Raw genomic sequence first — 27,840 nt, forward strand, 5'->3', positions numbered from 1 at the left:
CTAAACTAATCCCAATTGCCCGCATTTGGTCCATATCCCTCTATACCCATCGTACCCATGTAACTATCTAAATGCTTTTTAAAAGACAAATTTGTACCCGCCTCTACTACTACCTCTGGCAACTTGTTCCAGATACTCACCATCCTCTGTGTGAAAAAACTGTCCCTCTGGACACTTTTGTATCTCTCCCGTCTCACCTTAAACCTATGCCCTCTAGTTTTAGACTCCCCTACCTTTGGGAAAAGATATTGACTATCTAGCTGATCTGTGCCCCTCATTATTTTATAGACCTCTATAAGATCACCCCTCAGCCTCCTATGCTCCGGAGGAAAAAGGTCCCAGTCTATCCAGCCTCTCCTTATAACTCAATCCATCAAGTCCCGGTAGCATCCGAGTAAATCTTTTCTGCACTCTTTCTAGTTTAATAATATCCTTTCTCTAACAGGGTGACCAGAATTGCACACAGTATTCCAATTGGTAAGGTTAAAAGGTATTTTGTGAAGAATTTACATTTTATTTATGTTCCGAACTTTGAATTCATGTTCGATATTCACTCTCAGTTTTTCAGCTTTTGTCTTTCTTTATTTTCGGATCCTGGTTTTATTTCAATGTGAAAGGAGGTGTGAAATTATTAAAATCAATGTAATAAATATGAATAAGTGAAGTAAACTGTACCCCAGAAAGCAGTTCTGTTTATGAGGACACTGTCTGGAAAATGGAAATTTTCCGTATTGGAAATGTGTACAAGAAATACCAGTGTATGAGATATGGGCTGGAATTCTCCGGTCGATCATCCCGGCAGGATTCTCTGGTCCCGCCAGCGGTGCACTCCCTGCTGCGGGTTTCCCGGTAGCATGGGGTGGCCTCAATGGGAATTCCCACTGACACTGGCATGGACAAGTGAATGATGTGTCACATCCTGCTGCCGAGAAACATTCTGAGAGGAGACCAGAGAATGTCACCCATGATGTTCACGGGGTTAGAGAATTTCTACCCAGACAGGGAGTTTAAAGAAAAGGTGGGGGTATCTGTTTTGATCAAGGACGATCTTAAAGTTCTACAGAAGGATGATATACACTAGAAAGTTAAAAGACTGAATCTCTTTGGTTAGATTTAAGTAACAGAAAAAGAGCTGTTTCAAGGTCGTGTTTAATGTAATTCCCAAATAGTGAGAGCGCGATTGAGGAGCAAACCTGCAGGTAAATGTCAGAGAACTGCAACACTAACAGAGCAGAGGTCATCCATCGGGCAGGGGGAATGCGTGGAACATGAGCCCCAAGCCAACGGCAGCCCCCATAACCTGAGGTCCCCAGACCGCCATGAGCCCCACCCATCCCCTGCAACCATGCAAGCCCCCTACCCACCTGCACCCATGGCAGTAGCTAAACCACCCCCCCCCCGCCACTGCACCCAGTTGTCGGTGCTCAGTGGTACTCACCTCCATGCTCTTCTTCTCAACTGCTGTGCCTGAGCCACAGTTTTACAGAGCAGTAGTGATTTGCACTGGCATGTTGTCTCGCTGGAGAGGTGGGAAGCAGCCTTGCAAAACTCAGTAATGATATTGAAACCCAGTCAAATTCATGCTAATAACTTTTGCACCATTTTGCCCCATTCAAAAGATGACAAACCATTATGCGTCGGGTGCAAATCAGAATTTTTGCCTTGCACACTATTCTCCCAGCTCGCCACACTGATCAATGGGCATGGCGAGGTGGTAAGGTCACACTCAATGTGCTTTGTACAAACAAGGAATCAAGCAGCGTTCTTTTTCCGGAGCAGGGCAAGTGCTTCATTAGGAGAACATCTGAGTAAAAGCGATCAGAATGTAATTAGCTTTAAAGTAATTATGGAAAGGAACAAGGAACAATCTCTGGCGAAAATACCCAACTTGAAGGGAATCAATTTTAGATTTGAGAAGGAATCTAGCACATGTGAAACTGGACAGAAAAGGGTTGGCCAAGAAAACAGTAAATGAGCAGTGGCACACATTCAAGTTGGAGAATGTTTGGGCACACACCACAATTATTGTATTAGGAAGGAAAATTGATATTATAATAAAAAAGCAAAATATGATTTATAACAGATACCTGCTGCAGAATACTGCAGAATGTCAGGCAGAATACAGGAAATGCTAGCAGAAATTGAAAAAAGGATACAATAGGGCAAAGTGAAAATATAAGAAAAGATTATCAGATAAAATAAAAGGGAAGCTAATTTTTTAATAAATATATAGTTAAATGGATGATGAAGCCAATTAGGGACAAATGTTATGGAGGCAAAGGGCACGACTGTGATCCTAAATGATTACTTTGCAACTGGCTACGCAATAAAAATGGATGAAGTTAATCTCACAGTAGAGATATTAGATAGTATGAAAATAGATAAACAGGAGTTGCTAAATTGTTTTGTATCACTCAAAGGTAATAATTCACTCAATCCAGATATGGTGAATCATAGTTTGCTGAAGGAAGCAAAGGCAGAGAAAGCATAAGTTTCAGATAACAATCTTTCAATCCTCATTGGATTAATGAAGTCAGCTGCCTCAGGAAGAGGATCCCAATTCCTGACTTGGATCCGCTCTCGTGTATCATACGCCTGCTCCTTCCCTGATTTTTCCCTGATGACATTAGACTTTTCAATGGTCCTATCATATAATAAGCTGATCTTCCTCCTCACCCTAGCCGTAACTGCACCCTCTCCTTTACTTCTCCCCTATCTACTCTATGAATGGTATGCTTTTTCTGTTCCAGTTCACAAGAAAGAATACTTTTCACTGTATCCCAATACATGTGACACGGATAAATCAATTCAAATCAATTCAAGCTCACCTGGTGGGTGGAAAGAAATCAGAGAGAAAGTTACATGCAAAAGTGAAATATTCGAGATGCAGGAAATCTGAAGCAAAACATAAAAAGAAAGAAGGAGGCAAATGGTATGTTGGCCTTCATTGCGAGAGGTTTCGAGTACAGGAGCAGGGATGTGTTGTTGCAATTATACAGGGCCTTGGTGAGGCCACACCTAGAGTATTGTGTGCAGTTTTGGTCTCCTTTTCTGAGGAAGGGTGTTTTTGCTCTCGAGGGAGTGCAGCAAAAGTTTACCAGGCTGATTCCGGAGATGGCGGGACTGATGTATGAGGAGAGATTGACGAGGTTAGGATTATTTTCGCTGGAGTTCAGATGAATGAGAGGGGATCTCATAGAGACTTATAAAATTCTAACAGGACCAGACAGGGTAGATGCAGGGAGGATATTTTGGGAGGACGGGGAGGTTTGTGGTGGAGGGAGGTGATAATTGTTCGTAAAAGGCTGCAATGGTAGTCATTCTAATTGAACTGACTTTTTGACCCAGTTTAGGCAAGCACTGCGGATATATAGTAAACGCCCAGCACTGTAAAGATAATAGACCTCAAAACTATTCTTTAAACATCCGTCATCATGACATACATTTAATCAGTGGCAAGTTTCCAAGATCTGGAGTGAATCTCAACCTTTGACACAGAAAGACCTTAGCCTAGAATTTAATGCTGTTCAATAATTGTGCCAACATCCAAACGTTATCTGCTCTGAAAGCAAACTCTGAGCTGCCCTAGAAAAAGAAGGTCCATTGTGAGACAGGTGAGCACAGCATCACCAATATCAAGAAGCATTGTGTCTGACAGGGCTAGCAGTGGCCTGAATAAGTTTCACCTGGCTCACAGGTGCTCTCTGCAATAACATGTGGATCAAGACAAGAAAGGAAATGATACACATGTATGCACATGCATGTGCCTCCTCACTTGGAGCAAGAACAAGGAAGCTGATGTTTCCTCAGGCATGCAGATAGGCTAAAATCCTTTGATTTGTATTCTTATAATGTTTTTCAAAATTACTTAGAGATGGGTCTTTCATTCATCACTAAAAGGCCAAGAGAGATAGATCTTGCCTTAGGCAATGGTGGGCCAGCCATGCTGATCACGACACAGTTCGTCAGAATCAGTCCTTTGCTGTCCATTAATGTCACTGCCTGGAGTTGTTTGCCCAAATGAGAATCACCGTATTTTCCTGAAAAAAGGTTGAATAGGGCCTACTGGGCTGCAACATTATTTTTCATTAAGAAAGAGAAGCCAAAGAAAATCTTACAAAAAAATGACAGTGTTGTTTCCGGTGAGAAAACCAGTGTGTTTCTCTCCAGAGAAATCGGTTGGCATTCTTTCCAGATCTTATGACACCCTGCCAAAAAAAAAATCAAAGGACCGTGTTTCACACTGTCATACAGGGGCGGGACCCAAATATGCCAGCAAAACCAGGCTGCACAAAGAGATGTTTAAAGGGTGCCCTGATCATAACCTGTATAAATGTCCGCCCGCCCACAACAGAGTCTCAGGGGCTCCCCTCCCCACCCCGATTGCAGTCAGACCCCCCATCCCCTCTGATCACCGGCCTCTTCTCCCCCACCACCTCTGATCAATGGCCTCCTCTCCATCCCCTCCCCTCCTCAGTCTAAGCCAGCACCCAGCTGCCCCTCAATTAACCATCATCGCTGGCTTCCCCAACTCATCCATTCGCTCCTGGTTACCACCATACCTACATGAATCACTCCCCCATGAGGCTCCCACTGGGGTCCACCCTTGGCACACCTTGGCACTGCCAGGTTGGTGCTAACAGGTTGACATAGTCATGGTGCCAAACTGGCAGTGCCAACCTGTGCCGAGGGGCAGTGCCAAGGGACATTGCCAGGGCAGTGTTTGACCATGTCCCTCTCCCCGAGGGTTATACTTCCCTTTACGCCCCCAGGGTGATCCCTATGGCAGGTTCACACCTGTGTGAACCTGTTGTAAACCATGCCAACATCATGTCATGTCAGCGTGGTGTCAATATACGGTGGGGGGTCAATATCTGGTAAGGATGGGGGTTAACAACATTTAAATATATCCAAATGAATGTAAGATAGGTTCATGCATGTTATTGGTGTGAACCTGATGGCATTACTGGCAAGGGACGGGGAAGATCTGAAACCGTGTTCTCGCTGGCGAGAACTGTGACTTCCAGATCTTGAATCCCCGCTGGCATTCGCATGGACGGAGAATGCGGGCTCAAGATCACCTCCAATATTTCAAAAAATGTAGGCCGCAATTTTACTGGCCTGCACGGAGCGGGTGAGGGGCAGAGCATGGGGAGATCCGTTGAGCTCAGACGGGATTTCAGTTTCAGGGCGAGCTAGGCCGTAAAATCCCACTCATAATTGATGCAACAGGCAACCATCACATTGCTGAACTTTGAACATGTTCAATGTTAATTATTTATTGACTACAGCTGGAGAATGTATAAGGGTAAAGTGCTTTGAGAGATGTAGGATTATGTGGCTAAAATATGACTTTAACTTTAGAAAATTGGCTAAAACTACCCATATCTTGGTGTTATAAGAGGCAGGAGCCAGTCCCTAGCAAGGAATCAAAAGAAATAACTGAAACAGATTTTTTAAAATCATAACGCGTCAGAGCTAAAAAACTACTTTATCCTGAAACTCATTAAAAGTTGCAATGCTTCATTCTGGAAATCAAATAAAAGTGGATTTGGGAATCTCCTCAGAACAGGAATAGATTAAAAACTAGCTTATTGATACATAATACGAAGGGGTCATGAGGATGGCAATTCAAATGACAATGAAAAAAATGATTATCCAAAACCAAATAAAAATTGGACAAGTGAGAGAAAGGCCAAAATGATTAAGAAGTATAGAATTAGAAATAAAGTGTAAGAATTTAAGTTTTTAAATGTTGGTGCATTACAAGATTTTTAGACAAAGAAAGTTGAATATCATTCCACATCCCTTTACTCATCTTGTTTATAATGTGTAATACAGCCCACCCTTGCTGCTTTTTCTACATTCTCTTGCAGAATAGCTGCTGATAAACATTAGTTAATAATTCTCCCAAAGATTTCTCGATATAAAATATACGTACAGCAAAATATTTAAAATGGAAGTGGATTGTTTCTACAAATCTTAAAGTACTGAGTAAGAAAATATAATACTAAAACAGAAGGTGATTTTTACATGAGGTCAAATACTATGGAGACACCTTTGAATAGGCTATTTTTCACTCTGCCTTGAAACAAATCAAAGAAATATCAGGCTTCGACCTCACCAGCTGCAATGCATCTGATTGCAGCTGCGGCAAAGATGTTTGAGAAAAGGACAAGGGTCACTGATTCATTATAACCCTTTGATAGACAACTCAGTGATCAAAAATTTCCTATTATGGAACTGGAATGGTTGCTCGTGTTTGCATTCTTAGGCAACAGCTGAAGAGTTGTGTGTTGCTAAGTTTTTGTCACTTTAGAAAAAGGAGCTAGGTCAGATTGAGGCTGCAGCAAGCATCTGTGTAGACCAGGTGGTCACGTGGACGCTGCAATGACATGGGTACTAAGGGGCAAATTTTACCGTTCTGCCCGCCATGGAAATTGTTGCGGACATGGGATGGACCATGAAAAGGTCCATTGACATTGGGCAAGATTTTCCAGTCTCAGGGTGAGCATGGCCAGAAAATCCTGCCCAGCATTTCTACAATCTGTTTAAACTCTATGTTGAGAGAAAGAAAATTAATATTTGACATTTATAAATCGAAGAGGCTAAAGAAATGCACATCTTTGCTGACCAAAAACAACAATGTTTCTTAGTGCCTTTCTTAGAGTAAGGTCTTTATTCAACTAACTGTAAAATGGCAGTTTACAGAGAGAGTCCCACATGACAGAGGTCACAAAATTACAATAAGCTAGATAAGGCATGTAGTAAAGTTACATCTTAAAACACAAATATTCTCGTTTTCATAATGAACAAAAGACACAAACATCCTCCTTTTCCTAAGGAAATAAAAACAATTTGCATGCACAACACTGTGTAACTGTGAGTTACCCAAGTTACCCACTGTTGTCATGCATTAACAACTATTTGTTCTTGTAAATCTCTGCGGCTGCATTGCATACACTGAGGGGGATTTTCTGTTCACCCTGCCGTGTGTTTCATGTCAGCAGAGCTGGCTCACCAATGACCAGCGACAGGACTTTCTGGTCCCAACTTTGTCAATAGGGTTTCTTGTTGAATGGATCCCTAGCCATTGGGAGACCATTGTTCCTGTGACACATGTTACTGTGGTAACTGATTTTGTTCCACTACCATTGTTGGCGATATGTGGACTTCTGGGATTGATGCTAGGTCTTTACTCAGCAGAGCTGCTGAGATCCCTTCTCCCTGACCAGCCGACTGTGGTGGAGGAGCATTCTCGCTAGTTGTTCATTTCTGTCTGTGGTTGCACCAATATATTCACTCCCACCACGTATGATCAAGGTAACAATTTCTCCCTGTATGTCCCAAGTTTCCATATGGGCTGACTCCTATTGAGAGCTATGAAGGTTTTTACCCTGACTGACTTTTCAGTGCTCTGCTCTGGCAATTTGTCAAAATGAAATCTGGCTTTCTGCCTTTTCGCCTTGATTTTTGCAAGAGTACTTTGGGTGTGGCATGACATTAGTTTTAGGGCTGGACTACTTTCCATGCCTCCAGTTGGTATATTTCTCCACGCGAGTGGAGAAATGCCTTATATGCAACTTATATATATATTTTTAAAAATCCAATTCAATCAAATCATGTCCAATTCAGAGTCTCAACAAGTGAGACATTCCCGATCCAAGCTGACAAGACAGGGCTCTCACCTCCTGTCTTGGGCTTGATCTGCATGATCCAAGCTGATTGGAGTAGACATTGCACCTCCTCCAAGGCTTGATCTCATTTGCATCTTAGCCAAAAGGCCGAGATGCCACTTTTAAAAATTGCTTCAAATGAAGCTAAAATGTAACCTAATGACTTCAACCAAGTACAGCATGTCGATACTACATTCGATCTTAGCCAAAAGGCCGGAAAACGTGATAGAAATGATCCCTAAGAGTATATGGGTGGCATGGTGGCACAATGGTTAGCACTGCTGCCTCACAGTGCCAGAGACCCAGGTTCAATTCCTGGTTTGAGTCACTGTCTATGTGGAGCTTGCACGTTCTCCCCTTGTCTGCGTGGGTTTCCTCTGGGTGCTCTGGTTTCCTCCCACAGTCCAAAGATGTACAGATTAGGTGGATTGGCCATACTAAATTCTCCCTTAGTGTCAGGGGGACTAGCTAGAGTAAATGCATGGATATATGGGGGTGGGGCCTGGGTGGGATTGTGGTTGGTGCAGACTCAATGGGCCGAATGGCTTCCTTCTTCACTGGAGGATTCTATGATCCTATGAACTGTGCTAGATTTGCTTGATTTCTTGATGAATCGTCAACATTTCGAATTGTTTCGAGCCTGGATGACCCTTCGTCTGACAAGGATTACCTTATCTGTGTTTGACTTCTTGACAATCTCTTTGGCGATTTTCACTGCTGCCTCAACCTAGTCATTCGACTGTGGATAGTGCGGAAATCACTATAGTGTTTAGTGTTGAATTTCTCAATCCTTTGTGAATCGGCCAAATTCAGACGAAAGGTCATCCAGACTCAAAACATTGACTTTATTCTCTCTCCACAGATACCGTCAGACCTGCTGAATTTCTCCAGCATTTTCTGTTTTTGTCAAGGAGAGAACTTATATTTATACAGCATATTTATATGAGCCTTATCATAGAAATCATAGAAACCCTACAGTACAGAAAGAGGCCATTCGGCCCATCGAGTCTGCACCGACCACAATCCCACCCAGGCCCTTCCCCTATATCCCTACATATTTTACCCGCTAATCTACGTATCCCAGGACACTAAGGGGCAATTTTAGCATGGCCAATCAACCTAACCCGCACATCTTTGGACTGTGGGAGGAAACCGGAGCACCCGGAGGAAACCCACGCAGACACGAGGAGAATGTGCAAACTCCACACAGACAGTGACCCGAGCCGGGATTCGAACCCAGGTCCCTGGAGCTGTGAGACAGCAGTGCTAACCACTGTGCTACCGTGTATTAAGCTCAAATGTTGAATCAGACTTCTTAAGAACTCAAAATGTTTACAGCCATTAAAGTTGTAGATGTTGTGGGTTCCCGAATTACTGACAGCAAGGACTTTCAACAAGTAATACTTTATTCGCTGGCTTAACAGCTACTTCAACATTTATGCCATGCTCACGCTCCTGGGAATAACTCCCGCACTCCTCCCATGCAGCCTCTTATGTAGCCACGTCATTCCATTCTCATGTGACCACTCCTGAAGTGTAGTATGACATTTGTCTGAGGACTGGACTACTTTCCATGCCTTCAGACTCAAATCAAGCGATCTATTCAACATGATGTACCTCTCCTAATGCTTCAAGAAGTAGTTATGAAAGAATGGTATGAGAGCATCAAGGATACACCTGTGGTCACAAGAGCATATTGAGCATACCGATATGTATTAACAGCCTAAGATGGCAACTTGTAACAAGGAAATAGAGTCATCATCCTTAAGTAGGTGAGAGGAGAGATGCTAAAGCACATTCATACAAGCCATTAAGAAATTTAATTAAGTAAGAGAAAGGCAAGAAAAGCACTATACTGGCCAAATATGAGCAATGAAATTAAAGACCATGGTCGGAATTCTCCCAAAATAATTCTAAGTGTTGAATTCGCGGGTAAACTGGAGTAATTCAAACTGGTATTTTCACTCGGAGTTCACATTAGAACCTCCCACATTCTGTGCACTGCAGAGGCCTATTCACACTGGAGAAGCTGAAACAAGTGGGCCTCAGCGCATGCGCAGTGGCCCCAACGTGTCATCCTCTCGTTTGCTGGCCAGCTCAATCGCTGGCCAGCCTGGGACGCTCGCAGTGCTGCCCCCCAACCCCCTCTCCACGCCCCTATTGCGCACCCCCCCCTTCATTCGTGGGCCAGCCCCGAACACCCCCCTACCCCCGACCTGGCCCACCCCAATTGTCAGCAACCCCCCCCCCCCCCTCCAGTAGTAGCAGACCCCTCCAGAAGGCCCATGTCCAGGGGGCACCACTCCCTGGCTGCCCGACCCCCTGGGGGGCCCTGATTGCCCCCCCTTTCACTCCAGCGGGGTCAGGCCACTAATTCCCTGTTAGTGGGGAGCTAGTGTAATCTCTGCTGGAGTGAAACACTCTGGCGGGGGTGGAAGATGCGAGCTGGCCCGGATAATTCAGTTCCAGGCCCGCTAGCCCCGCTTCCCAGCCAACTTCCGGCGCCGCGCAGGTACCGCCAGAAATCCGTGCCTGGGAGATGCAAGTGCGGCATGAACACTCGCGGGAACTCCGCAGATCGGCCAACGGGCAATTCTCTTGGCGTGCTGCACCAAAATTTTAACGCAGCGAGATTTACGTGGGATGGGAGAACGCAGCCCACATTGGCCAATGCAGTGCTTAAAATGAATCCCAAGCCAAACAAGCTAAAGAGACATTGATGATGCATGGCATCTCAGACAGACCATCAATGAAGCTGGGAATGGAACTTTTTGCTATAGCAGGAACTGGTTATCTTATCACTATAGACTACTATTCCAACTACTGGGAGTTAGACCAGCTGATTTCAATAATAACAGGAGAAATATTATAATGCAAGAAAACACACTTCAGTTGTTATGACATTCTAGATGTTGTGATGAGTGATAATGGTTCTCAGTTCACGAGGAAATACTTCAGCTAATTCACAAAGGATTGAGAAATTCAACACTATACATCATCTCCGCACTATTCGCAGTCAAATGGCTAGGTTGAGGTTTGTTTTTTGCGAGACTCTTCTGTCCTTGATACAAAGGCAAACACCAACCATTGTCAGAATCCAAGTTCTTTATTTGTCCTACATATGTAGGCTGGCTAACCTTTACTACTTAACCTCCACTCAGTGCTGGAAGTCAGTTAGTAAAAAGCACACGAAGCAACAAGGCTGACCCCTTTTATATAGTTTACAATCCCATCAGGTAGATGTGATTTCAAACAAGACTTAAACACACATCATCTGATTCAATCAAAAATGTCTAGACTTAAGCACACGTCACCCGATTCAATCAAAAACGTGTAGTTACAGGAATTGCTACATAAGAAAGAACATCCTATTAAAATACGCATTTACTACTTACAATCCCCACCCATCAGAACATAAGCCTAATGTCTTTAGGATACGTCATTTGTTAGCCCAAAAGAGAACATTATCACGTACTCAGCTAGACTCGCACCCCAGCCGGGCTCAGCAAGCTGGAGCCTGTGGTTAACCTGTTTTGTCAGTTTGCTCCCATGATGTGTTTCTCTGCCGTTCTTGCAAGCCCAATAGTTAACCTTGCCCTCTACACAGTGGCGGATTAACCATTAGGCTGAGTAGGCTTAAGCCTAGGGGCCCGGAAGGGAGGGGGGCCCAAGAGCAAAAAAAATCACTCACTGTTCAGGTGAGCATTCATTTTCAGCACTGAAGAGGATCAAAATCTATTTGCGCTCAACAATGAGCGATGAGAAACTTAGTCATCTGGCACTCAGGCACATTGAATCAGACATGCTTCGATCTGTTGATTTACATGCTGTTATCGACACTTTTGTAAACCAAAAAGCACGGAAGCTTTTTAAAGTACAAATGTAAAGAAAATGAAAAATAAATGAATAAAAGGGCTGTAATTGATTCATATAACTTTATGATATTATACATGTAGTACATTATACATAGTACAATGATATAAGTTATCTAACGTCACTTAACATCACTTTATTCTATTGAACGAAGGGTGGGGCAAGGTCAGGGGGCCTTACTAAAGCTCAGCCTAGGGGCCCGGATGGCAGCTAATCCGCCACTGCCTCTACAGTGGACGTTAACTCTTTAATATCTCATTGTGATGAGTGATAATGGTTCTCAGATCACGAGGAAATAATTCCGCTAATTCACAAAGGATTGAGAAATTCAACACTATACATCATCTCCGCACTATTCACAGTCAAATGGCGAGGTTGAGGCAGCAATGAAAATCGCCAAAGGGATCATCAAGAAATCAAACACAGATAAGGCAATCCTCGTCAGATGAAGGGTCATCCAGGCTCGAAACAATTCGAAATGTTGGCTCTATTCTCTCTTCACAGATGCTGTCAGATCTGCTGAGATTTTCCAGCATTTTCTGTCATTAGTTTATTTATTAGTGTCACAAGTAGGCTTACATTAATACTGCAATGAAGATACTGTGAAAATCCCCTAGTCGCCATACTCCAGCACCTGTTAAGGTACAGAGGGAGAATTTAGCATGGTGCCGTCCAATGCAGCTAACCAACACGTCTTTCAGACTGTGGGAAAAAACCAGAGCACCCGGAGGAAACCCATGCAGACATGAGAGAACGTGCAGAATCCGCATAGACAGTGACCCGGGCCGGGAATTTGAACCTGGGTCGCTGGCACTGTGAGGCAGCAGTGCTAACCACCGTGCCATCGTGGGGTTTTGTTTCAGATTCCAGCATCTGCAGTGTTTTACCTTTAAGTTCTTTCCTTTATTTGTCAAGAATATTAAATGCCACTGGCCAATCCAATATTTGGTAAAGTTCTACTTGAAGGCCATGGTACACTGTATCATTGAAGCAGGCAGAGTCTTGTTGCGTCAACTGGTTAGATTCACCCACATGAATTGAGCCAGCCTGAGACATGAACCGACACAGCGCAGGCGCTGCTGCCGACACAGCGCAGGCGCTGCTGCCGACACAGCGCAGGCGCTGCTGCCGACACAGCGCAGGCGCTGCTGCCGACACAGCGCAGGCGCTGCTGCCGACACAGCGCAGGCGCTGCTGCCGACACAGCGCAGGCGCTGCTGCCGACACAGCGCAGGCGCTGCTGCCGGCACGCTGCCGTCAGTGCGCAGTGTTGTGACCGCCGCTGGGATCTGTCGTGGCTGGATTGTCGCTTGTGTTGGCGGACCGACTGGGCCGGGTCGCGCAATGGCTTCAACTGCCATCCAGATCCCCAGCCGCCTCCCCCTGCTCCTCACAAACGAAGGGGTTTTACTGCCCGGCTCCTCCATGCGCATCAGCGTGGAAACTTCTCGGAACTTCCAGCTGGTGAAGAGCCGCCTCCTGAAGGGGACCTCGGTGAAAAGCACCATCATCGGGGTCATCCCCAACACCAGGGACCCCGACAGCGAGTCCGAGGAGCTGCCCCACCTACACAGGTACGTCTCTCACCAGACTGGACACTGGGTGAGGGGTGGTGACCATCAGGCTGGACACTGGGTCAGGGGTGGTGACCATCAGGCTGGACACTGGGTGAGGGGTGGTGACCATCAGACTGGACACTGGGTCAGGGGTGGTGACCATCAGGCTGGACACTGGGTGAGGGGTGGTGACCATCAGACTGGACACTGGGTCAGGGGTGGTGACCATCAGACTGGACACTGGGTGAGGGGTGGTAAATGACAGACCGGACACTGGGGTGAGGATCAATGACCAACAGACCGGACACTGGATGAGGGGTGGTGGCCAACAGACCGAACACTGGGTAAGGGGAGGTGACCAACAGACCGGACACTGGATAAGGGTTGGTGACTGACAGATTGGACACTGGGCGAGGGGAAGTGGCCAACAGACCGGACACTGGGTAAGGGGTGGTGACCAACAGACCGGACACTGGGAGAGAGGCAGTGACCAACAGACAGGACACTGGGAGAGGACAGTGACCAACAGACCGGACACTGGGAGAGAGAGGGCAGTGACCAACAGACCGGACACTGGGAGAGGGCAGTAACCAACAGACCGGACACTGGGAGAGAGGCAGTGACCAACAGACCGGACACTGGGAGAGGGGCAGTGACCAACAGACCGGACACTGGATAAGGGGCGGTGACCAACAGACCGGATACTGGATGAGGGGTGGTGACTGACAGATTGGACACTGGGAAAGGGGCAGTGACCAACAGACCGGACATTGGGTTGAAGGGCTTTTGACCTCCAGGTTGGACACAGATCAGGGACTGATCCTCCGACTGGACACTGGGTGAAGGACAATGACCATCAGATTGGGGATTGGGTGGAGCTTTTATTCAGCTGACTGCGTGACTGTGTGTTGGGTGCTTCTCAGCAGAGACTGCAAATGAATTTAATGTTCAGAGCTGGTCATCAGCTTTCTGATTATTTCCTCAGATCTGAATATCTTAGTTCAATTTTCTTTTTATTTGTGCGCAAGCTATGGAGAATGCTGGAGGATGTGCATTTATGTACATTCCCAATTACCCGTAGAAGGTGGGGAGATTCTTTTTTAATAATTCTAACCACCTAAAAGAGCATCAATCGTCAACAAGAGGTCCGACTCGGTGGTAGTTGTAGATACCCTTCTTTGAAAGATGCTAATGAGCCAGTTAGGCTTTTACAAGAAGAAACCCAGAACGTTTCCTAGTCATTGTTTTCTTGGGCTGACCCATGATATCAGTTTTTCAAATTCACTTTCAAAGTTTGCTGTGATGGGATTGAATTGACAACCTCTGGGTTGTGCCCAGTATTATATGCTACCATTTCCATCATCATACCTCTCATTCTCTTGTAAAAAGTTCTGCTTATTGAACCTCACACAATGAACAGTTTGAGGCTTTCATAAATCCACTGTTACAAATTTGGATCCATTATCAGGATATTTTTTGTCATTAGTAGATCTTGTTGGTGGATGACATAATTCTTATGTTCTAGCATTAATGTACAGTGCTCAGGATCGACTTGTATGATAGTGTAGCCCAGGAATCTAAAACTTTATTTCCATTAAACCTGTGAACTGGATATTGTGCCTTTCTTGTGTGTGTTCCTCCAGTTTTTCAGTTGGTGAACTGTTTACACTCAGGAGATGAGGCCGGAGTAAAACATTGCTGCACGATATTAACCATATTATATAATAATGCATAACGTAGTGTAGTGCTGCTGTTTTAAAAAAAATATGTATCTCTTAAATTTTTAGAAGTTTATTTATTAGTATCACAAGTAGGCTTACATTAACGCTGCAATGAAGTTACTGTGAAAATCCCCTAGTCGCCACACTCCAGCGCCTGTTTGGGTACACTGAAGGAGAATTTAACATGGCTAATGCACCTAACCAGCACGTCTTTCATTCTGTGGGAGAAAACCGGAGCACCCGGAGAAACCCACGTAGATCCAGGGAGAACATGCAGACTCCACACAGACAGTGACCCAAGGAATTGAACCTGGGTCCCTGGCACTGTGAGGTAGCAGCACCTTTGTTTAACATGTCTTCGGATAGGAAACACCTCTGGAAATGTAACTTTCAGAACTGTGCTGAAGTTTGTATTTGAGTCTGAACTCATTATCCTCTGATACAGAGATATGAGTGCTACAAACTGAGCCAACCTACACGTAGGCCCATATCTTCTGAGCAGGCGGAATGGTAGTTGGATTGCTGCTTTGTGTGAAAATTCCCCATATTTGACATTGCTGCCCATTTTTTCTGTGGTCTTCCAAACCTGACTTTTAATTGAAATGCGCAATGCATTCCTTCTGGGAACTGTCGGAACAGAGTAGAGTCTGGTGGGGACACGCACACACACAGGATATGCTCCCTTTTTTCTGGCACTGGCTGCCATATGATAGTTTAAAAATTCCAGTCATAATGTCAATGTATGAATGAATGGTTAGGGTGGGTATAGAAGGAGATTGCCCAATAAATTGGTCAACAAAAAAAAATCTTTCAAAACAAGTATAACTGATTTCAGTGATATTGGGGACAGGTTTCAGTGAACTTCACCCTGGTCAAGTGGGCTCTTGACATGGCTCTTTAAAGCTCTCTCAATATGTTGAATAATGTAAACAATCTAACTGACATTTTGAAGATTGCTTTTGATCCGCTGTGTTGAAATTAAATTACGAAACTGCATTTTCAGAACTAGGTGTTTGCTGTGTCTCTTACGTTTAATAGGTAATTAACAACCCATGAAAACTGGTATGTGTCATTTTTATAGGATATTACTGATGGTTTATTTCCATTATTTAATTTCAGCACTGGGTGCCGTTAATATTATAAGTGATGGGAAGATCCCAAAATGGAACCCTAGGTCAAAAGATCGTAACTTGCTCTTTTTTTTGAAATTGTGGAGGAACAGAGTCATGGGAATGCCAATTTGCTTTTAACAACAAAAAAAATTATTAAATATGAAAAGTTTGACTATATAATACTGCTTCACTCCCCATCACCTTCACAAACGTACACGGATTTAAAGGATAACAAATACAGGTTACACAATACATTTTGAGCTATAGTGTCCTGAGTAAACATCCTGTCCCTGTATCCCAACAGGTTTACTGTGGTCAGACAATGCCCCCCCCCCCAACTCTGAAACCAAGTGGCAGATGTCACTCAATCAATCGTCCATGGATTTCTCCTCAAACCCTGCCCCCCCAGATGATTGTCACGCGTGTGTTTTCAAATTCCATTCTCAAAAAACCTGCTTTAAAATCTTCTTTCAACCAGTGCATTCCATCAGCTGTTTTAATCAAGGGTTAACCTCCAGGTTTTCCAACTCTCCTTTGTCTTGAATTGCCACAGCATCCAAACTTCTACACAACAACTCAGATGCTCAGTCTCCAACTCTGTTGTTTCCAAAGCCTGGAAATAAGGACACTAAACTTATGATCGCTTTCAACCTCTGGCTTTTTCTCTAGTGAATTTCACCCTGGTCTGCACTTCCAGCTCTATCTTTAGCTTCAGTGACTTGTACCCTGTTCCAATGGCAGTTTATTTTTGTTCCTTTAAGTTCAAACTTCCTTTAAATTCCTTTGTTCCTTTAAGTTTGAGCCTCTGGTTTCTAGAACTCACCTCCCTTTAGCTTCTCTGGCCTTGCTTTCATGCACATTACTCCATTGTATTGCTTTCCTGCTTCCAGCAGAGCTGATGTGGAGATGCTGGCATTGGACTGGGGTAAACACAGTAAGAAGTTTAACAACACCAGGTTGAAGTCCAACAGGTTTATTTGGTAGCAAATGCCACTAGCTTTCGGTGGCACTTTCGGTGCCACTAGCTAGTGGCATTTGCTACCAAATAAACCTGTTGGACTTTAACCTGGTGTTGTTAAACTTCTTACTGTGTCCAGCAGAGCTGACAGCTATTCACTCTCTGGCTTCCTACCTCCAATTAGAACATAGAACAGTACAGCACAGGACAGGTCCTTCGGCCCACGATGTTGTGCCGAGCTTTATCTGAAACCAAGATCAAGCTATCCCACTCCCTATCATCCTGGTGTGCTCCATGTGCCTATCCAATAACCGCTTAAATGTTCCTAAAATGTCTGACTCCACTATCACTGCAGGCAGTCCATTCCACACCCCAACCACTCTCTGCCTAAAGAACCTACCTCTGATATCCTTCCTATATCTCCCACCACGAACCCTATAGTTATGCCCCCTTGTAATAGCTCCATCCACCCGAGGAAATAGTCTTTGAACGTTCACTCTATCTATCCCCTTCATCATTTTATAAACCTCTATTAAGTCTCCCCTCAGCCTCCTCCGCTCCAGAGAGAACAGCCCTAGCTCCCTCAACCTTTCCTCATAAGACCTACCCTCCAAACCAGGCAGCATCCTGGTAAATCTCCTCTGCACTCTTTCCAGCGCTTCCACATCCTTCTTATAGTGAGGTGACCAGAACTGCACACAGTATTCCAAATGTGGTCTCACCAAGGTCCTGTACAGTTGCAGCATAACCCCACGTCTCTTAAACTCCAACCCCCTGTTAATAAAAACTAACACACTATAGGCCTTCGTCACAGCTCTATCCACTTGAGTGACAACCTTTAGAGATCTGTGGATATGGATCCCAAGATCTCTCTGTTCCTCCACAGTCTTCAGAACCCTACCTTTGACCCTGTAATCCACATTTAAATTAGTCCTACCAAAATGAATCACCTCACATTTATCAGGGTTAAACTCCATTTGCCATTTTTCAGCCCAGCTTTGCATCCTATCTATGTCTCTTTGCAGCCTACCACAGCCCTCCACCTCATCCACTACTCCACCAATCTTGGTGTCATCAGCAAATTTACTGATCCACCCTTCAGACCCCTCCTCTAAGTCATTAATAAAAATCACAAAGAGCAGAGGACCAAGCACTGATCCCTGTGGCACTCCGCTAGCAACCTGCCTCCAATCCGAAAATTTTCCATCCACCACCACCCTCTGTCTTCGATCAGACAGCCAGTTACCTATCCAATCGGCCAACTTTCCCTCTATCCCACACCTCCTCACTTTCATCATAAGCCGACCATGGGGGACCTTATCAAACACCTTCCTAAAATCCATGTATATGACATCAACTGCCCTACCTTCATCAACACACTTAGTTACCTCCTCAAAAAATTCTATCAAATTTGTGAGGCACGACTTGCCCTTCACGAATCCGTGCTGACTATCCCGGATTAATCCGCATCTTTCTAAATGGTCGTAAATTGCCTGGATCCATTTAAACATTTAAATTCAAAAGGTCTTCTCCCTAAAAATGGCCCTTGGTTGCAAAACATCTCATTCTTTCCTCTATCTCTTATTTAATTTACACATTGTAAACTTTTTCAGCTCAACAGAAACAGTTTGAACTGTAACCAAAACCCCCTATGCATGCAAAAATACATGCATTAATTAACCCACTTAAATCTATACCTTATTTCTAATGTTTAACAAGACAAATAGAGATCATTTAAACCTCCCTTTGTTTCCAGTCATTCTTTTTTAGGAGGACATTAAATGTCTGTTAAAATCCAAAAGTCAATGCAACAATTTTGAAGAGAAAAATACCAGTATGGATCCAGATTTCCCAATTATCATTTTGCTTTCTGTAGTTCTCTTATTGTATATGATCAGGCTATAAGCAGAGACTTTATCCATCTATACAGGCGTATTTTTCTTTGTTTAGTTCTTGTATAGCTGCTATTAATAATTTTATATCATTCATGTGATACTGTTTCTTAAATATACAACAGATAAATTTGTACTTTACCTTTCTTTTCATTTTCCTGAATGGTTGTTTTTCTTCTTCACTGTAGGATTGGCACAGCTGGTATTGCCGTACAGGTAGTGGGTAGTAATTGGCCAAAGCCACACTATACTCTGTTGATCACAGGCCTCTGTCGGTTTCAAATAATTGAGGTGCTGAAGGAGAAGCCGTATCCAGTAGCTGAAGTAGAACAACTTGATCGGCTGGAGCAATACACAGATGGTATTGGGGAGCTAAGTGACCTTTCGCAAGAATTCTACAAATATGCAATACAGGTCAGTTTCAGATGTTTTGCATTTATTCATGTAATTTCCTTGCAATGTTCTTAAACAGGCAGACCTTGGCTTTATGCCATTTGAGTTACGATGAACGTTTATAAATTGACACCCTGTTTTGACTTTACCAGGCCGGTTTCCACTTTGATACCGCACCAGCGAACAATTGGTCTTTGCATTCTGTCTGTTCCTTTATATTCCTCCTCCCACAATCTCAGGAAAGGCAACTTGCTTCTCAGATATAGAAGTGTTTTTAAAAGTGTGAGCACTATTATATCATGGGAACTAAGGCTATTTTACTGAAGCATGATCTCACAACGCTTAACGTGACCAAAGCACAAGTTTGAAACTAACTAACTTAGTGGGTTGAATGCATGTTTTACAAACCATTTGAGTCCTTTGAGTAACTACTGGATAGGTTATCTAATGATTCAGTGATCCATTTCCCTGATAAATATAGAGGAAGTGAGAAAATATGCAAGCCAATCATTTTACCACAAACTTCATCATGACATTTCACTGATAAATGCACAGTGCATATGAGAGACCTTGGAGAATGAACCAAATTTATAAAATCACAAAATAATGGGTGATTCTAGACCTTTTGTTCATGGTGTCATAGCCACAAATTGATGGAAAGGGAGCAGCCATCTGAAACGAGTTGATTCGCCATTTACTATTCAGTGAAAATAGGGTATCATCCCTTGGATCAGGAACCAATCCCCCATTTATAAGATTGTTCCTATCGGAAAATCAGTTCCAACTTGTGATGTTTTGACTTACAATTGGTTTTTGTAAGTCCGAAGACTGCCAGTATCAGTAACAAGAGGCTTGCCTATAGTGTCACAACTTAACAGAATGCACACTGTAATCATCACTGTAAACCTTAGCTGCACAAGAAGATTTGAATGTCGAATGAGTCAATTTGCGCGCAGCAAGTTTCCACAAAAAGCATTGTGATAATAACCAGAAATATCTGTCTTGTAATGTTGATTCAGGGATAAATATTGGCCAGGACACTGGGATAACTCCTCTGTTCTTCTTCAACATAATTCTATCGGACCTTTACATCCAGCTGAGAGCTGAATGGGGGCTTTGTTTTAACCTCTCATCTGAATCGATGCATCTCCTCTTGTAACTGACCTTCGGACAAATTTGATTTAATGAAAATAGATGAGAGACTGGCAAGGGTAATTTGGAGAAATTGATTTTGGAGGTGCAACTAACCTGATGTGAAGCTTCAAGTTTTGTAGCTCTTATCCTGGAAAGCAGGTGGAGGAGATGCTGGAAGTTTACTAGAACTACCTGAGGCTTTTTTTGGTATTGGGGAAAAATAAGAGGTCACAATACTCTGCCAACCAATCTCTCTATGATAATGCTAGGAATAAAAAAGATTTTTATGAGAGCAGGAACAAATTCAAATCTACGCCACTTCCACTCATCATTAATACTAAAACTCTTTCTGTATCAAATAAGCTTCAGAGATGGGGAAGAGTGAAAGATGACCAGAATATGTTTTTTTATTGAGGTGCATATGCTGACAGCTTGTTAACAAGCAATAACTAGCATGTTGGATATACCTGCTGATGATGTGAAAGTAAATTTGAACATATTTGAGGGTCTTTTTGTGTTGATTTAGAAAGGGTGATCGGAAACAATATCAGCGGATAAAATACTTATGTTTGCCATTCTTTTGTTCAGTGTTTTAAGAGACTTCAGCTTGATTATTTGAGCAGGTTAGCATCTGATTACAGTAACAGCAGAGATTTGTCACATACATGGATTTATCCATTAACATTGCCAGTAGCAACAGTAGTTTCTAGTCTGTTTTATAATTTAATCCTAAAAGGAAGAAATCATACGAGTCTACTACAGATCATAGAATCATAGAAACCCTACAGTGCAGAAAGAGGCCATTTGGCCCATTGAGTCTGCACCGACCACAATCCCACCCAGGCCCTACCCCCGTATCCCTACATATTTACCCGCTAATCCCTCTAACCTACGCACCTCAGGACACTAAGGGGCAATTTTAGCATGGCCAATCAACCTAACTCGCACATCTTTGGACTGTGGGAGGAAACCGGAGCACCCAGAGGAAACTCACGCAGACACGAGGAGAATGTGCAAACTCTGTGCACCCAAGCCAGGAATCGAACCCAGGTCCCTGGAGCTGTGAAGCAACAGTGCTAACCACTGTGCTACCGTGCCGCCCCATAAAGAGATATTCTCTTTCTTCATCTTTGAATTATTCAAAAAAATGGAAATGTTAAGCAGAGCTACTGTACAGCTCTTTGTAATTGTCGATTTGCTATGAATGAAGCCCATTGTCTCGAAGGCAGAACTGTATATTTTGTGATAGATTCTCTCTTTTTTAATCTTTCTAAGTGTAGAATTTGTACCCCCATGGCTTTCTCCAAGAAATTGAGGGGATTTAAGACAGTGGCAAAGTGCTAGATCACCAACCAATGATTGGAACCAATGCATTGCATGACATGACATAATGAGGGAAATTTTAACTCCCCCACCTCCTGAAGGAAAGGGGAGTTTGAGGCATTTGGAAAAAATTCTCTAATCCTACTCCAGACCACCTACTTTAGGAGTGGATGACCATCAACTCTTGGGAGGTGGCAGGGATACGGGGTATCAGTCAAATCTTTTAAGGAGGCTGCATACCTGCAATTTTTGCACATTTGTTATTGTTAACACACGGAAGGAATCCTGGGCAATGTGAGAAGGACTGAGTCCATTTATTGCACTGCTTCAGGGGCAGAAGAAGCAGGAGTATTTCCCAAACACTCAATCAGCTTATTTCCATGCAACTGAACACATTGTTATGATCCTTGGCCAGACCCCACGTTGTAGGGGAGATCTGGTTAGGGACCAATAATGTTTTGTTTAAAATAGACAAAGCTTGAGATTCAAGATGCTTACTAAAATTTCACAGGTTTTGAACAAACAAAAAAACTTTACTAAACAGACTCAGAAAGATACTCTAACATTCAAGGTAAGTATGAGGTACATGTGAATTAACAGACAAACTGATTGAACACACCACACTACAGAATAAATGCCCAGTGCGACCAAACATAATTCCAAGGATTTCTCAATAACCCATCCAGACGTTTGTCACAATGTGAGCCAACCAATCTCACTGAAGCTTTGTCTTTCTCATAAGGGTTTCTGTCTTCACCTTGGACGATCATGCTTTGGAATTCTTTCCAAAAGTTGTTCCCACTCAGATGGCTTCAAAGATGGCCCACTTCACACGGTTTCAATTTTGCCTTCTGTGATTGCTCGCCCCTGAATTTCCAACTACACTCCACCATCAACGTATAAGTACAATTTCAGATCTTCGGTCGTGCCCAACAGAACACCACTGCTCCAAAGGGCTTCCTTTGCTTCAATGGCCTGCAGTACAGAGTTACCGACCTTTGGCTGCCTGCCGACCTTTAGCTGCCTTCCCCGATCTTCAGGACTTCTCTTGAGCCCTCTTTGACTACTAGGGCTTCTTTCAAGCCCACTTCACTTAACATCTGCTCCCTATAGCCTTTTCTTTAAATGGAGACTGTTTCTCCCAAATGGAATCTATTTCCGTCCCTTGTTCCTGCCTCTGGAGCACTTCTTGAGACCTTCTCCCAGGCTCTCTCCTTCATGGCACTCGTGGAGCTCCATGCCCAGTAACCAGACCTTGATTTTCACACCATTCTTTTTATTTTATGTACATCTGTTCTGGGTGTGAATGTGAAGATGCTGCTGAACTGGACATTTGCTGCCTGCTGCCGGCCTGCAGATGCTTGAGAGTTCCAAGGTGCATCAGGATTTGGAATGCCCGACCTTGCAATTTCTTAACAACGTGCAATCGTCTAAGCTGCACCAGCAATTTTGGAATCTCAAATGTTGTTTTCTAAGGAGATACGGTTGTGTGATTTAATGGAGAAATCTTTGACATTCTCTCTCAATGCTTTTCAGGATCAGATGGTAAATTACAAATATCACTTGCTACATATTTGTTATCGTAATATAGTAATTCCTTAATGTTTGCAGTTGGTGGAGATGTTGGACATGTCAGTACCAGTGGTTGCCAAGCTAAGAAGTTTGCTGGATAGCCTTCCTAAAGAATCACTGCCTGACATCTTGGCATCGATTATCCGCACAAGTACGAATGAAAAGCTGCAGGTATGACTCTTTATACAAATGAACTTAATGCCAAACATACACTTAAAATTTTAAGTACATTTTTGCACTGTAGAGCAGCTGCAGTTTAAAAATTAACTCGACTTTCCCCCTTCCATAATCCTGTGCTCTTTCCATTATGAAGGAATACCAGTTAAAAATTCGACACAGTAATCTTATTGAAACATATAAGATTTTGGAGGGGCTTGGCAGGGTAGACACTGAGAGATTGTTTCTCCTGTGTGGGGAACACAGAAGTACAGTCTCAGGATAAGGTGTTGGTCATTTTGAGTTGAGGTGAGGAGAGATTTCTTCTCTCTAAGGGTTGTGAATTTTTTTCACATTGTCTACCCTAAAGGGTTGTGGATGCTCCATTGTTAAGTAAATTCAAGCCTGAGTTAGATTTTTGGTCTCTGAAAATCAAGGGATATAGGGAAAGTGGAGTTGAGATAGAAGATCAACCGTGATCGTGTCCATTGGCTAGGCCAACTTAAGGTTCTTTATGGTCTACTGCTGCCCCTATTCATCATGTTGTATTGAAATTCTTGATTTTGTCACAGTGCCCATAAATTATTCATTATATTGTATTCAAATTCCTTTTTTTGTCACTATGCCCATGATTGGTAGCTAAGAGCAGCTCTGCTAACTCTCAAATTATATTTAAATATTAGAAGCTTTGCAGCTCCTTTTAGTTTGTAAGTTTAGTATTTTTATGTTCGTGCAACATGATATCATTTTTAATTTGCATTGTTATACTGTATGTGGCTTTGCTGCCTGAAACTGAGTGTTTAGGTCTGTGTATGTAACTTTTAGAACACTTTAATAATGTCTAATTTTATTAATGTTCTCATCTTGTCTCTGACACACAGATACTAGATGCTGTTGGTTTAGAAGAGAGATTTAAGAAGACCATACCATTGCTTGTTCGCCAAATAGAAGGGCTAAAATTACTTCAAAAAACTCGGAAGTCCAAGCCAAATGATGAAAAGAGGGTAGGAATGACTTGTATATACATATTATATTCATCTATTTAATCCAATATATAGCCAGGTGTGAATCTTGCAGCAGTTTAATGATAAAAATTGCTGATGGAGATGATATGATCACAAGCTGCACTTAATTTTTTAAAAATTAAGGTACAATATAATGTTGATTGACAATGTAAAAGTTGTTTTCATGTTGGCTAAAGCATGGTCAAGAATCTTGATGTCCTGGACCCCAAGAGCATTCAGTGCTCCTGCCTCTTCCCTGCTCCAGTTTTACTAACGTTGAAGGCAGAATGTCAGCCAGTCACTTACATACTGGCACATTCTATAAAGTAAATTCCAAGTTCTTTAAACAGTTGGCTGTGAGGAGAGGTTGAGTGGATTGGGATTGTTTTCACTGGAAAGAAGGAGGCTGACGGGGAGACCCTGATAGAGGTCTACTAAATTATGAGAGGCATAGACAGGGTGGATAGTCAGAGGCTTTTTCCCCAGGGTAGAAGTGTCAATGATAAGGGGGGGGCACAGGTTTAAGGTGAGAGGGGGAAAGTTTAAGAGAGATGTGTGGGGGAAGTTTTTCACGCAGAGAGTGGTAGGTGCCTGGAATGCGCTGCCAGAGGAGGTGGTGGAAGCAGGCACATTAGCAACATTTAAGAGGCATCTGGATGGGTGCATGAATAGGGAGGGAATAGAGGGATAGAAACCAGGAATCGGCGCAGGCTTGGAGTGCTGAAGGGCCCGTTCCTGTGCTGTATTATTACTTATCCTTACTTTCTACAGAAGCTCTGTTCTCTGTGCGGTGCCTCTATTCTAGTACCTTACCTACTCTGGAATTCTTTCCCTAAACCTCTCTAGCTTGTACTTTTAAGATCCTCCTTAAAATCTACCTTTTTGACCAAGATTTTAGCCATCTGCTGAAGATGGCCTTCTATGGCCCTGTGTCAGTTTCTGTCTGATTACACTCTTATGAAGTGCACTGGGATGTTTCACTACATCAAAGGCACTACGTAAATCTAAGTTGCATATTCAAAGAAAGAAAATTACAGTTTTTTTATATAACATGTCAAAAACCACATTTTCAGAATATAGGAGCAGAAGTAGGCCATTCAACTCATTGAGCCTGCTCTGCCATTCGATATGATCTTGACTGATCATCCACTTCAGTTCCTTTTTCCCCACACTATCCTCATATCTTTGTCATTGGCATTTAGAAATCTGTCAATCTCTACTTTAAACCTACTCAATGACTGAGCTTCTATATCCCTCTAGGGTAGAAATGTCCAAAGATTCACAATCCTTTGAGTAAAAAGGTTTCTTCTTATCTCAGTCCTAAGTAGCTTCCCACTTACTTTGAAATTGTGTTCCCTGATTCTAGACTCTCCAGCCAGTGGGGAAACATTTTGGGGGCGATTCTCCCAGCTGCTGGGCACCATGGCCTCCGTGAGTCTCCAGGCGCCGAATTTCCGGTGCCGTCAGCTCCGTGCCAGAAATCGGCTCGGAGCTGTGTAAATCAGGCAAATGAAGATTCACATCTGATTAGCGGGCCCAGGACTGAAGTCTCCGGGCCCACTCGAGTCTCTGCTCCCCCCCTCCCCACTCCCGCTCAGGAGAGTTTCACTCCAGCGGGTTTGACAGTAGCTCACCACTTGCGGGGAGCTGGCAGCCCGACTCTGCTGGAGTGAAGAGGGGCCATTGAGGCCCCTCTGGAGGACAAGGGTGAGGAGGGTGCCCTCTGGGCATTGCCAGCTTGGCAGTGCCAGCCTGAGCCCCTGGCACTGTCCAAGGGGCAAAGTGGCAATGCCCAAGGGTGCCCCTTGGCACTCCCCACTGAGTCCTAATGGGGGAAGGACCTCTGGGTGCAATTGGAGAGGATGGGGGTTCCCACTGCCATTATGCACTCGGACTTGGTGACAGAGAGAGGGAGGCCAGTGATCAGGGCTAGCCATAAGGGTCGGAGTGGGTCCATCAGGGTCGGAGGCTGGCCCAGACATGTTTGGGGTAATTGGAGGGGCAGCGCAGCGATGCGGGGGTTATGGGGCCGGCCAGCCATCAGGTGGACGTGATGTGGAGATGCCAGCGTTGGACTGGGGTAAGCACAGTAGGACATCTCACAACACCAGGTTAAAGTCCAACAGGTTTATTTGGTAGCACAAGCCACAAGCTTTCGGAGTGCTGCTCCTTCATCAGGTGAGTGGGAGTTCTGTTCACAAACAGGGCATATATAAATACAAGCTCAATTTACAAGATAATGGTTGGAATGCGAGTCTTTACAGGTAATCAAGTCTTAAAGGTACAGACAATGTGAGTGGAAAGAGCGTTAAGCACAGGTTAAAGAGATGTGTATTGTCTCCAGCCAGGACAGTTAGTGATATTTTGCAAGCCAGGCAAGTCGTGGGGGTTACAGATAGTGTGACATGAACCCAAGATCCCAGTTGAGGCCATCCTCATGTGTGTGGAACTTGGCTATCAGTTTTTGCTCAGCGATTCTGCGTTGTCGTGTGTCGTGAAGGCCGCCTTGGAAAACGCTTACCCGAAGATCAGAGGCTGAATGCCCGTGACTGCTGAAGTGTTCCCCTGATGTGGAGATGACGGCGTTGGACTGGGGTAAACACATTTGTTCCCCAACAGGAAGAGAACACTCCTGCCTGGTGATTGTTGAGCGGTGTTCATTCATCCGTTGTCGTAGCGTCTGCATGGTCTCCCCAATGTACCATGCCTCAGGACATCCTTTCCTACAGCGTATCAGGTAGACAACGTTGGCCGAGTTGCAAGGGTATGTACTGTGTACCTGGTGGATAGTGTTCTCATGTGAGATGATGACATACGTGTCGATGATCCGGCACATCTTGCAGACGTTGCTGTGGCAGGGTTGTGTGGTGCCGTGGTCACTGTTCTCCTGAAGGCTGGGTAGTTTGCTGTGGACAATGGTCTGTTTGAGGTTGTGCGGTTGTTTGAAGGCAAGAAGTGGTGGTGTGGGGATTTCCTTGGTGAGATGTTTGTCTTCATCGATGGCATGTTAAAGGCTCCGGAGAAGATGTCGTAACTTCTCTGCTCCAGGATCTCAACTGGGATCTTGGGTTCATGTCACACTATCTGTAACCCCCACGACTTGCCTGGGCTTGCAAAATATCACTAACTGTCCTGGCTGGAGACCATACACATCTCTTTAACCTGTGCTTAACACTCTCTCCACTCACACTGTCTGTATCTTTTAAGACTTGATTATCTGTAAAGACTCGCATTCTAACCATTATCTTGTAAATTGAGTTTGTGTCTATATATTCCCTGTTTGTGAACAGAACTCCCACTCACCTGATGAAGAGGCAGTGCTCCGAAAGCTTGTGGCTTGTACTACCAAATAAACCTGTTGGACTTGCTGCACCTGCGTGTTAATCTTCAGTGAATTATTGACGAGGACAAGGTCCTTTTGAACGTCTACACTTTCTAATTTCTGACCATTTAAGAAATAATCTGCACAT

General features: G+C 43.9%; 2 protein-coding genes across 2 annotated transcripts in view; one reads left to right on the forward strand and one right to left on the reverse strand.

Annotated features, from left to right (window-relative positions):
- The window catches only part of abcc12 (ATP-binding cassette, sub-family C (CFTR/MRP), member 12), a 131,334-nt gene extending 120,141 nt beyond the window's left edge, over positions 1-11,193 (reverse strand). The window contains exon 1 of the mRNA XM_078210840.1: positions 11,168-11,193. The gene's annotated coding sequence lies outside the window, so the exon portion shown is untranslated. The remainder of the gene's footprint in view (positions 1-11,167) is intronic.
- A 1,555-nt stretch (positions 11,194-12,748) lies between these two features.
- The window catches only part of lonp2 (lon peptidase 2, peroxisomal), a 109,801-nt gene continuing 94,709 nt past the window's right edge, over positions 12,749-27,840 (forward strand). Inside the window, exons 1-4 of the mRNA XM_078210845.1 lie at positions 12,749-13,123; positions 18,977-19,202; positions 23,250-23,381; positions 24,248-24,370. Coding sequence (XP_078066971.1) covers positions 12,894-13,123; positions 18,977-19,202; positions 23,250-23,381; positions 24,248-24,370 — 711 coding nt within the window. The 5' untranslated portion in view covers positions 12,749-12,893. The remainder of the gene's footprint in view (positions 13,124-18,976; positions 19,203-23,249; positions 23,382-24,247; positions 24,371-27,840) is intronic.

Source organism: Mustelus asterias, chromosome 4 (genome assembly GCF_964213995.1).
Source record: "Mustelus asterias chromosome 4, sMusAst1.hap1.1, whole genome shotgun sequence".
NCBI lineage: Eukaryota > Metazoa > Chordata > Chondrichthyes > Carcharhiniformes > Triakidae > Mustelus > Mustelus asterias.